A 12,104-nucleotide genomic window follows, 5' to 3' on the forward strand; every position below is an offset into this window, starting at 1 on the left:
TAGGACAACTCATAGAGTAAGGTACTACTCAGTGTGAGTAAGGGAATCAGAAGCCAGCTGATAGAAGATAAAGGATTTTGTATTATCTGTAAGCAGAAAGTTCCCTCATTAACTTTCCAGCCCTCCTCCCATTGAAATCAATGGCAACTGACTTTAACACAAACAGGAATGGTTTCTAAATATGCTATGCTGATGATTTCAGACAAAGAAATGGGATAACAGAAGACTCTTCTATTAGTGCCATGGGTCAGTTACCCAAACATTTTTCATAAAGGGGGAGATTTTTAAAGGCACAAAAGGCAGCTCCTATTGCCCAGCTCCTATTAATTCTCAGTATAAAATGGGCACCTAACTGGCCTTTGGGCCTTTTGAATATCTCCCCCTAAAGGCCTGAACCTGCAGTCTCTGTCTCATAAGCAGCACCATTACATTGAACAGGCTGCAGGATGGGCCCTACATTGGTTAGAAGCACAACTGAACTGATTCTTCAGCCTGTTGTAGAAATATAATCAGGGATCATACACTGATATATGCAGCAAACTGTGTTTCCAACCAGTACAATACTGACAATGTTCCAGGAGTGTCTGAAGGGCCATAGCAAGTTAGATATTGATATGTGAAGGATATACACATATATGTGAGCCTTTCCTATGAATAACTCTTCAAGTATTCACAATGAGAAGACATCCTACAGTGTTTAATATCTAAAGGGAAATTAACAGATTGTTTACAATGGACAGTGCAAATCTTAATTTCACCCACTGAAAGGGAGCAGCAATCAATATTACCAAACCCAGAAGACCATATTCTGATAGTGTAGTGGAGCTTTCTTGTAGTATTAACATTTTTTACACTAGAGGGAATGTTGATGGGGTGGAACACTGGATGGTTTTTCTGTCGCAGCACCATGAGTTCCTGACAGTGAAAGACATGAAGGACATGCTTCCCCAATACAGTCTTCCACAAGGCCTTCTTGCATTGAACTGTTGATCTGTGTACTGTATTGAGTGAATCAGACTGAAAGCTCCTTGAAGCAGGGACCTTACCCTCTTATGTGCTTTTTAAGAATCATGTATACTAATACCAATCTACAGATAATAAGAGCACCCCAGAAATGTGCAGTTAACTAAGGGAACATCAAGTGTTCCAAGGCTGGTAGTGCCATATGAAAACTGTTTCTGCAACAGTTTATAATATTATAGCAGGGGGCGGCAACCTTTGAGAAGTGGCGTGCCAAGTCTTCATTAGTTTAAGGTTTCGTGTGCCAGTAATAAATTTTACATTTACAGGGGCCCCCCGACGGAACCCCAGACTGGCAGCGGGCTGAGCGGGCCGACAGCCAGGACCCTGGCTAGCAGGGGGCCGGGCGGTTGGAACCCCAGACCAATAGCGAGGTGAGAGGGGCTGTCGACTGGTATCCCAGGCTGGCAGCAGGCTCAGCGGGGCCGATGGCTGGGACCCCAGCTGGCAAGGGGCCGGCAGCCGGAACCCCAGACCGTCAGCAGGCTGAATGGGGTGGCGGACAGAACCACAGACCAGCAGTGGCTCACCTGCTGCCAGTCTGGGGTTCCGCCGGTTCCTGCCAGCCGGCCACTGGCCCCACTCAGCCCACTGCCGGCCTGGGGTTCCGTTCACCCAGGCAGGCAGTGGGCTGAGTGGGGCCGGTGGCCGGGACCCCAGTTGGCAGCAGCGTGCTAATAAAAATCGGCTTGCATGCCGCCTTTGGCATATGTGCCGCAGGTTGCCCCTGTATTATAGTGTCAGCCAAGGAAAGACAGTTTAGCATCAAACAAAGGACAGGTGTTCACTTCTGACTTGACAGCTGATTAATCATCCAGATATGTCCAAGTAGAAAGCACTAAGTTGATGTATGTCTCTGTCATGGTTTTTAAGAAACTGACTAGTTTCATGTAATCAGTTTACTTTTCAAAAATAATCAGCGTAACTGATTATTTTTGTACTAAAGTGGAGGTGGTCCCTCTCCATCTACTCATGTTAACAGTTCCATCAAAGTCAATGGAGTTACAGTAGGGATGGATTTGGCTAACTATTTGTACCATGAAATGTTAGCTAGGTTTTTGTTTTTTCCCCTTCGTGTAAGTCAGGTATTGATTGATATTGCCAACTTTGAAGAGCATATTCCTGCAGCTTTGTTCTGGGAGTTATGAAAATCCTGAAACTAGAAGCTGACAGGAGCAAAAAACAATTTCTAACAACAGCATCTTTGATATTTGCAGAAAACAGTCCTAAATGGTCTCAGAAAGGTTGGCTAGTGGTGCCATTGGTAAGCACTGCAAATGTTAAATGTCCAGCTGGGTTGGTGGGCTGCAGCTTAGTAATTAAATCTTACCTGGTGGTGTACCAGATGCAACGGCAGAACTGTCTTCTGTGTGACATCTACACCTTGGTTTTTCTGTCTCTTCAGACACTCTAAGTGAAAAGATGCTCTTCGACCTGCAATGCCAATGGCACAGAACTGTGATCATCATTTACACCACATTACAGAGACTCTCTGACCTGAGCTTGAGATCAGTGTAATACCTCTGGAGGTGTAGAGGAAAAATCCCCATTATAGGCCCTGTCCACTTTACCTTGATACCTTGCTAGAGCAACTGTATTTGAAAAAGTTTGTCAAGCACCATAAAGTCTGACCAACAGCTGTGTTCCGAGACAGCTGAAAACTAGCACGTATTCTGGACAGGGATTATTTTTTTTAACAATAGTGCTAGTAGAAACTGTGCTACTGATGATCCTCCTAGGTATGCTAGAAGAAGATTTCTGAATGATGTGGCAAAATGAGTTGTAACGATGTTAGATGAGGAACCATGTTACAACAATGTAAAGATTCACTCATGTGAAGGGGCTGGTACCTCTGTGAAACTGCATGGTCAGAGGAGCGCTCTTGACTTTAGTCTGCAAATCCTAACACTTGAAAAGTTTCAATTAAAGCAGACACCAGATTCTCAGTGTATTTGCTTGTACTGAAATTCATCATTTTTTTCTTTTGCAAGAGAGGAAAGAAGAACATTTTCTTTCTCCCTGTTCAATATTTAAAGAAAATACCACCACATACTAATTCACTCCATCTGCTGGCTCTATGAGGAGGTTCTTTTGGGCCCAAAGAGCTCTGATAAGTTCCCCTAGTTCACATGCAGACTTAATCAACCAGTTCACATAGATGCATGCCGTCCAGAGAACCATAGACTTATACACTGACTGAGCTGTATATAAGCAATGGAGATGCCTGCTGGTAAAACATGTGCATTGTCAAGATCTTATCCTTCACTCTGTGTCTCATGTTCTTCCTGGGAACCAAAGTGCACATCAAAACCTGAGGTCACACATGACAGGATTCTCCAGCAAGATGTGAGAAATCAGTCCAGGCATCAGAAAGCACAGCTTGTACATCCTGCTGGAATATTACCCAGTGACGAAGAGCGAAGAAATCCACTCTTTGGAGACAGCTTGGAGCCCTCCCCTTTGTTGTTTTCAGGTGGAGTCAGTTGTCTGTTTTCATCATCTTGGTATGACAGCCTGGAATGAAAAACAGAGAGGTTGGAGCCATCACTTGAGCAGGGTATCATGCTGGATGAGATATCCCTTCTACTAGGGAAAGGCCGCACTATTTGGCAGGAGATGAGGAAAAGGGGAAGAGGAAGGACACTCTATTCACGAAGAAGGGATGTAGCTAACTTGTTAGTTTGCTAGATCTAAATGCTCCAGAGACAGCATCCAAGACTAGGACAGAGAAAGCTCAGGTGATAAAATCTGGGAACTTTAGACATTAGAAATGGATGGTGAAGGGGCCTGGAGGTAGCACTGCCAGTGGTACCACTGGGAGGAAAGGGACTTCAAGAAATCATAGAAAAAATTCCTTTCCCAATATTATTTGCCTGGGCTTAAGCACACTTTTTCATCCTTTGCTATCTGGATTGGCGCAGTGTTCCATCTGCAAACCTGTTTCTTCTTACTAGCCTTCCCCTAGTTCCATTCCCTCGGCTGAACTTATGAAGGGTCTTTAAAGAAAGATATCACACAGCACCCCAACCAGAAAACCCCAAACAGCTTGGCCACTGTATTGCAAAGCTCACATTTCAGTAGAGATCAGGCTTGGTTCGCTACAGTACTCTATGTCTTCATTCAAATTCTCATCATAAGTCTCATCCTGAGACACTTCTTCTTGGCAAACGATTGCCAGCTGGCTGTCTCTGGAACTGGAGCTAATGAGCAAAAAAGGCAAGTCAAAATTTGGATATGGTAAAGAAAAGCTGCTACGGAGACAAAAGTGACAGGGCTCCATCTGTCTGCGTTTATTGTTATGGCCCAGTGCCGAGCCATCACACAAAAATCGATGATCAAAGACAGAAGCACAGTTCATAAATACAAGTGACCTTTTGTTTTGTCCCCACTTACTTGGAGCTCCTTAATCAAAGCATGAAGAGTCAGTAGTGATGTACATACTATGAATGTAATTGATCATGCCTGCACTGCATGAGCATTCACAGGGCACTGACTAAATTCCTAAAGTCCTGTCCCATGGGGCTCAGTATAAAACCTGAGATGGATTCCCTGAGGGACAGCGGGGTGGATTTTCTTCTATGGCTGTCACAAAGGACCGGTAAGGAATTTCAAAGGCTGCCTCCTTGACATTATACCACCCCTCTGGGCTGTGATGCTTATGGTCTCTTTTTCCTGTGTTCCACTCTCTGAGCCATTTCTCTCCCTCTGCTCTCTTTCATCGTCTCTCTCCCCTTGTCTTTCTCATCCTTGTTCCTTATTTTCTAATCACAGAATATGAGTAATTTCAATTGAGTTCAATGGGTGCTTTTCAAATTCTGTGGTAGGTGGAGCACCTTGAATTCCATCTCTACCTCCTCCTCCCTCCATTTCCTGTGCTGGGCTTCCTGGTATTAGGCTACAGTTTGATTGTGCAAGCAGCCGAACAGAACCTGGATCTCTGAAATGCCAGCATGGAGAGCTTCAGAAATCTGAAGTCCAGTCACTTTCACTCTGTTACCTGTGCTGTCAGCAGGGAGCAATGTGGCAGAGAAGCACCATGTGGGAATAGGAGGAGAAGTGGGGACACATGGTTGTTTGGTCACTGGTTTACACCACTTGGTGGAGTGGAGGGAAATGAGTATACTTATGCTGCTTTGCGTCAGTTGAAAAAAAATCCAAGAAGAATGCTTGAGTGATCAGACAGGGGATGATTGGCAATCATCACTGTATGGGTGAAGAAAAGGTCCTGAATAACAGTGTCATTCCCTCATCAGCCCACATGGCAAAGCTCTAGTCAAACTCTACACTATTTTGGTAAGAACAGGCTAAACCAGACTTCATTCTGCAATGATCAGAGAATGACAAGGGTCAGGTCTGAAATCATGTGGAGATTGAGGTGAAAATTCCACATGAGTCCACCAGGTAATCCAGCTACCAGAGTCCACACAGATGTCTGCATTATGGCTAGAGGAACCTAACTGGTGAATGTCTCCTGAAGATACCATACTACTATTACCATAGAACCTCAGAATTACGAACATCAGAGTTACAAACTGACCAGTCAACCACACACCTCATTTAGAACCCAAAGTACATAATCAAGCAGCAGCAGAGACACACACACACACAAAAAGCAAACACAGTACAGTAGTGTGTTAAACGTAAATTACTACAAAAATAAAGGGAAAGCAGCATTCTTCTTTTGCATAGTAAAGGTTCAAAGCTGTATTAAGTCCGTGTTCAGTTGTAAACTTTTGAAAGAACAACCATAACATTTTGTTCAGTTATGAACTTTTGAGAATTACAAACAACCTCCGTTCTCGAGGTGTTTGTAACTCTGAGGCTCTACTGTACTTCTTTTAACCCTCCTGACACTGAAAGGAAGGGCTTAAGTGAAACAATAATGGGGATTTGGACATTAACTTCAACAGGAGCAACTCTGGAGACCATTATAGCATGAGAGGAAACACCTACCGTCCCAATGTTTCATAGTAATGTGTCCTAGTTCACCAAGGAAGCAAGGGGGAAAAAGAAGACTATGTCAGGAACATAAACACAAGTAAGGAGGAGGAGGAGTATGGAAGTATGTGAAATGCCTATAGCTTCCAAAAGGAAGGCTGGGAAATGGAAAAGCTACGGGATTCTTTATTCAAGGAAACTCATACACCTCTGGCATCCTCGTCTTGTTAGTCTCTTCTCTTCTTCTCTAGAACATTTGGTCTCAACCTTTTCAGGCTGGCTATCCTTTATTTGAAGTCAGAAATATTCATGACCCTTTTACATTTATTATAACCAAGTAAAACGTGTATGAAAGATAACAGTGATAAACCTATGATATAATTCATTCATGTGTGTTTTGACAGGTTAACAGTGAATACCTGACTTTGAAAGGTAAGGCTGTATGGAGAGATTGGGAAAATTTCCTTTGCTTTAGATTATAGTACATTTCTGAATGCCTCGCATCCCTCCTGATTGCATTTTATTAGCTCCCTGGGAGTTGTCACCTGCTGATTGAGAAATACTGGTCTAGAGTCTTTCCTCTAATGTTTTCAAGTATGAATTGCATTTCCCCATTCCTTCTCTATTTAATTTGCCTTAGGTAAAACACCTCCCTACAACCTAGGATGCAGCTCCCTTCAGATACCAATTTTATAGCCTGGGAGATGGAGGGTGTTGATCAGTGGTGGTGCTAAGCAGACCTTCTTCCCAGAGGCTGAATGTGGTGCTTCTGCAGCATTGCTAGTCTAGGCAGCAAGTGATGAACCGGAGAGCTCACCTCAAATCCCATGCACGACAGCACCTTGTCCTGCCTCTAGCCTGTTGTAGCATGACTTTAACTAGGCAATATCATTTTTTAAAAATTGTACATATACGTTGGTTTCATTAGCCCATTGCTTCTTTGGAGCTTACCTTTTGGAAGTGAGTTTCCAAGGGGCCTCTTGCACTCGTATGGTGGGTGACAAGGGTGTGCCATGCCCCTCCACCGTGCTGACAGTACTTGGGTAGCTGGGTGGGCTGGGGAAGCGGGACAAGGCAGTATTGTTGGCATTATTGATGTTGGCATTGGAACCCGAAGACGAGTAGCTGCTGGGAGTGAAGGTGGAATCCACTAGCTTCTCGTGTGACGGGGACTCCGTATCTCCCTGGTTGTTGCCAGATTTATTGATGTGCAAAGGGCGCTGGGTGGTGAATGTCTGGGGGAATGAGCTCCTGCCATCACTTTGGTAGTAGCTGACATGGTTTCCGAACAGGCCACCAGCCCTCTGTCAGCAAAACAGAAAACATTTTCTCTTGGTGAGTGAGACTATGTGCAAATGAGGACACTAAACCTTAAAGCAATGTTTGGAGAAAGAAAATTTGGGGACCAATTTGGCATTGTGATATGGCCCTGTACAAGCAGAATGTCTCCCTACCAGGAAATAACCCTAGAATATGGGCATCTCTGTCAGAGGGGCTGTGATGGGACCGGGAGGGGTTCGTTATAGATGAGCTCTAATGTCGTGCTCTGATAGATGACAAGAGCCAGCTCCAGAATACAGAGACGCCTACAAGTAGTGAAGAGCCATCTTTGCACCTCCCCTCCATTCCTGTGTTGAGTGGAGTTTGGGTGGGATGGAGAATCTGGGCTATTGTGTTCAATTCTGCATACCACAGTAGCAGAAAGAGATCCACTCACTAGAAGGAATTCAGAGAACAGCAACAAAAATAATTAACCAGCAGGAGGGACTAGTGAGGAAAGGTTTAAAGAGCCTGTTACATAGAGCTTGACTAAGCCATAATGAAGGGGAGATAGAGTAACTTTCTGTAAGTATTTGAAGGGTAGAGGCACCAACGAGGGAGAGGGAATGTTGAGGGTTGCCCAAAGGGCGTAACTAAAGAAAAGAAAATTTAGGCTGATTGTTCAGAAAAAAATTCTCCATGGTGAGATGTATGAGGGGTGGGACTGTCTCCCAGGGAAGTGCTGGAAGACCCATTGCTTGGGTTGCTTAAAAGTGGAGTAAACGAAGCACTAGAGAATGTAGTGGATCAGTAATGCGTAGGATGGAACATGGACGTGATGACCTGATTTGTTTTTTCAATTTCTGTGGGTCAAACCCTGACATTCTCACTCGGACCGTATTTAGTCTTTACTCAGGCAAAACTCCCACTGAGGAAAAATGGAGTGAAAACTACATGAGGCCCTCAGGATTTGGCCATCTGATTCTATTTGACTTATAGCTTTATATTTTCCATTTCTGTTCTCTAAAACAGCCTGGGAAACTGAGAGAGAGAAACTGAAATGTATCATATAGCACTCCCCAATCTAATGTATTGGGCTCAGAATGTAGCCTCATTCAAGAGGCAAAGAAGGATTACAGCAGCAGCACCTACCCTGAAGATATCATCTTCAGAGGCAGCAGAAACAGCTTCTTTCATGGCCTTGTCTAGCTCCTCTTCGGCTGTCAGGTCTCCGGAGATTGCCCGTCGGATCTCTGGCCCAATGTCGTGCAATGTGCGCAACCCGGCCTGGAAAACAGTACCATGTAACACTGTCTTCATGTAGTTAGGTGAGCAATAAAAACAGTATCACTTTACACTGCACATCATCTGTTGCCAAGCACTTTATGAACATTGATTAATTTAACCTCACCACCTCCCTGTAAGGTCAGCAGGTACTGTTACCCCATTCCCATTTTAGAGGTGGCGAGACCAACTCACAAAGAGGGTAAGTTGCTAAAGGCTGCATAGCAAATTTCTGGCAGAATTGGAAATAGAACCCAGGACTCTTCATTACCAGGTGCTTCTTTTAACAAGTACAGCACATGTGCATAAACATACAAGCCCAAATGAGCAAGCATGGGTGCTTTAGAGTTTGGCTCCTAAATCCATATTCAGGCACACAAATAAAAGAGCTGAATACCTACACTTCAGCTGAAGTCAATGGGAGTTCAGCATCTCTGAAAATCAGGCCAATTTTATTCAGGTACTTAAATATGGAATGGAGAGCTGAATTTTTGGCACCCAGATTTGGAAATTTTAGCCAGAAACTATACGCAGCATTTACCAAACCTTATTAATTGGAACGTGTCTCAATTAGTGTTGTTCTAGGAAACAGTTAAGCTGTCCTATGCTGATGCTGTGTACGTATCAGCCTATTTCTCACATGGCAGATTATTTGCTTGGAGTCCAGTATTATCTCTCTTTCTTACTGTAACAGTTTCAGTAGTCTATAGAGCTGGGGCTTGCCCTGAGTTCTGCAGCTGTAATCAACGCAAAATTCTTTTTTCAGAAATGCAGCGGAAGCTTCTGACATGCAATCTAGCAGTCCACATAGTGAATGAGTGGCAGAACTGAGACTAGATCCCAGGACTCATAGTCCCATGCCCTATCCACTGGACTATGATGCCTCTTGAATCCAGGCATCTGCCTTGTTTTTTTTTAACTGCCAGATACCATCCCTTACTTATCCATAATGACTCCCTCCTCAGAGGGGTTTAGGATGAAACATGACAACAGTAACAATCTTACATTTATTTAGTACCAGCTATCCAAATGGAACCCAAAGCACTTCCCAAACATTACCAATGGATTAATCAACTATAAACATAATTCACCCCAGCATCCTGCCAGCATAAGGAAGGGTGCATGGCCTTTGACAGATGTACGTCTATCTGGAGGGGTTGACGTGGCAGCTCAAGGTGCCTCCAATGTTCCCTCTAATGGGGTGTGGGGTCTGTCCATTGCTCAATACAGTCCCCAAAGTGCATGGCACTTGCTGGGAAGGAGGCATGGCCAAGTGTCCTTGGCTGTAACAAGGTTAAGGAGGTGTAAAAACATATTAAACCTCCAGCTCTATGTCCTTGTTTCATTCCTGTGTCACTCAGGCCCATATCTGCCCATGACTCACCTGCAAGGAGAGAGCATTCCGCTGTGAGGGTTTGCCCACGAGGCCTTGTTCTTTACGTTTCTTGAATTTCCGGAAATACTCTTGGATCAGGAAAGTGGCATAAAACTTCCCAACTGTCACCTCATCATCTGTATGGGGGATATTTCCAAAAGCAAGCAAGCAGCTGATTTTACAGAGTGAATTCACCAGTACAAGCTGCAAAGCTTTGCCATTTACAGAAGAAATACCAGGAACCAAAGAAAGGCAAAGACATTTGTTTTGAGGGTACAAGTACAGCAGGTTAGAGGGCACATTTACTCCAGAGCTCTAGCTGTTTGCAGAGGCTCTGTGGGGCTCAGAGATGGCTTACATCTATGGGCATAGGTTAGCTATACTGGTATAGAATGCCTCTAACTGCAGGGCCACCTGATGGGTACATTTGCTATACAGACATGGCTCCTGACCATTTCAGTCGCTTGTACTAATTTCCCAGATAAGACCTCAACGTCCTACTGTGAGTTAGTACCTGCTATAACCCAAAAGGGAACTTGGATTGCTTCAAACCAAGGGACAAATCCTGCAGTCCTTGCTCTCCCTTTACTCAGCCAAAACTCTCATTGATGTCAATGGGTCAAATCTAACTCAGTTTTTATTTAGGCAAAACTCACCTGGAGTCAATGGAAGTTTTGTGGGACATTGACTTCTGTGAGGACATGGACTGAGCAAAGACTTCAGGATCTGACCTTAACTATAGACGATCCCCAAGGTGCGATTCTGAGTGACAGCCTGAATGGGGGGTCAGGAATAATGCAGCGCTGCTGCGCCTCCCTAGCCCAGCATGAAGGCTCATTATTAAGGTACAAGAGGGGAGACCAGACACCCCGTATCTGGAAACCACCAGTGTCAATCATGCTCCTGCCTAGGATGAGCTGTCAGGAGATGGATGGACCAGAAAAGAAGGGGGTCATTGTTCTGATGCTGTGAGGGGGTCAGGAGTTGGGGGAGGATGGGCTAAGAGGAGGGGCTGTGGGAGGGTAAAGAGGGAGGGATAAAGGGGCTGTGGGAAAGAGAAAAATGGGACAGAGGGTGAGAGGGGAGAGAGACAGAAAGTAGGTAGCAGGAAAGGAAGGGAGGGGGAAGGGGACAGAAAGCATGCCTCAGATAAAATCCTGGTGCATACTCCCCAAATCTACCTCAATAACATACTGGGCCAGATGTGGATCTATTCCAATTTACACCAGCTGAGAATCTGGCCCCCTGTGTCCATATGGATCTGACAGGAGTACAAAGCACAGGCCTAGGAACCCAGGAGAAGAGGCCATAGCCTTAGCTCAAGGTTGAAGGTTTATTTTTGACACACTGATAAAAGTGATGTTACTCTGCTCTTATATGCCCTGCCTACGGCTACTAAATGTTGCTTCTCTCCCTGGCATCAAATAGTTACTGACAAGGCAAACAAATAGAACACCCTGTACCAGGGATCACATTAGTGTTATGCAATACTGATAAGCATGTAGCCCTCCAGAGAAAGGCCATGGGCAATGTAAGGCAAAATCCTGTTGTCCTTGGCTCACTGGGAGTGTGTAGAGAACTGTAAACATCACTCCATTTAGATCTGGTGTATGCATCTGAGAATATTGTTTTCTCTCCCACCCTGACATCTCCACCTCCTCCCAAAAGTTGCCCATTTAGAGGGTTACATTGGTACAGGCATGATCTGCACTCAATCTGCTATAATGTTCAGTCTGACAGATACCATCCTGTAGAGGAAAGCATGCCTCCCATATCCTACCCAGAACCACAAAAGTGACAGGATTATGGAAAGACAAACAGCAGGTAGAGAAAGGGGTGACAAGACAGACAGACAAGGAAAGGCTAGTTTGCTCACCACCTGCCGGGGGCACAACCTGATCCAGCAGCTTCATGCTGGTGCGCTTCCAGATTTTCTTAATGATTGCTCGCAGCTCCTCATTGGCTTGCTCCAGGTTACCTGCCAGGGGAATCAGTGAACAGAGGAATTAAGCCAGCTCCAGCAGAGGAGAAAATTTCACACCTATGCTCCGGCATCCCAAAAGGAAAAGAGTGGCTCAAAAGTCTGCCGAATGCACTCTCTTACAGCAGGAGAACACTTCAAGAGTAGCAGAGGGCAATTGGATGTGGGCAATGGGAATGTCTGACCATGGCTTACTCCCTCATGCTCACAGCAGGCAGTCTCATTCGGAAATGTGCAGAGAGTCAG

The 12,104-nt window shown here is 44.8% G+C and overlaps 1 protein-coding gene across 1 annotated transcript in view; it reads right to left on the reverse strand.

Annotated features, from left to right (window-relative positions):
* The window catches only part of CACNA1C (calcium voltage-gated channel subunit alpha1 C), a 706,039-nt gene that overhangs the window by 9,147 nt on the left and 684,788 nt on the right, over positions 1-12,104 (reverse strand). Inside the window, exons 41-47 of the mRNA XM_048828634.2 lie at positions 11,754-11,850; positions 9,887-10,014; positions 8,371-8,505; positions 6,910-7,262; positions 4,092-4,220; positions 3,425-3,534; positions 2,351-2,454 (exon numbers count right to left, since the gene is read on the reverse strand). Of these exons, the coding sequence (XP_048684591.1) occupies positions 2,351-2,454; positions 3,425-3,534; positions 4,092-4,220; positions 6,910-7,262; positions 8,371-8,505; positions 9,887-10,014; positions 11,754-11,850 (1,056 nt within the window). The remainder of the gene's footprint in view (positions 1-2,350; positions 2,455-3,424; positions 3,535-4,091; positions 4,221-6,909; positions 7,263-8,370; positions 8,506-9,886; positions 10,015-11,753; positions 11,851-12,104) is intronic.

The sequence above is a fragment of the Caretta caretta genome, chromosome 1, assembly GCF_965140235.1.
Source record: "Caretta caretta isolate rCarCar2 chromosome 1, rCarCar1.hap1, whole genome shotgun sequence".
Classification (NCBI taxonomy): domain Eukaryota; kingdom Metazoa; phylum Chordata; order Testudines; family Cheloniidae; genus Caretta; species Caretta caretta.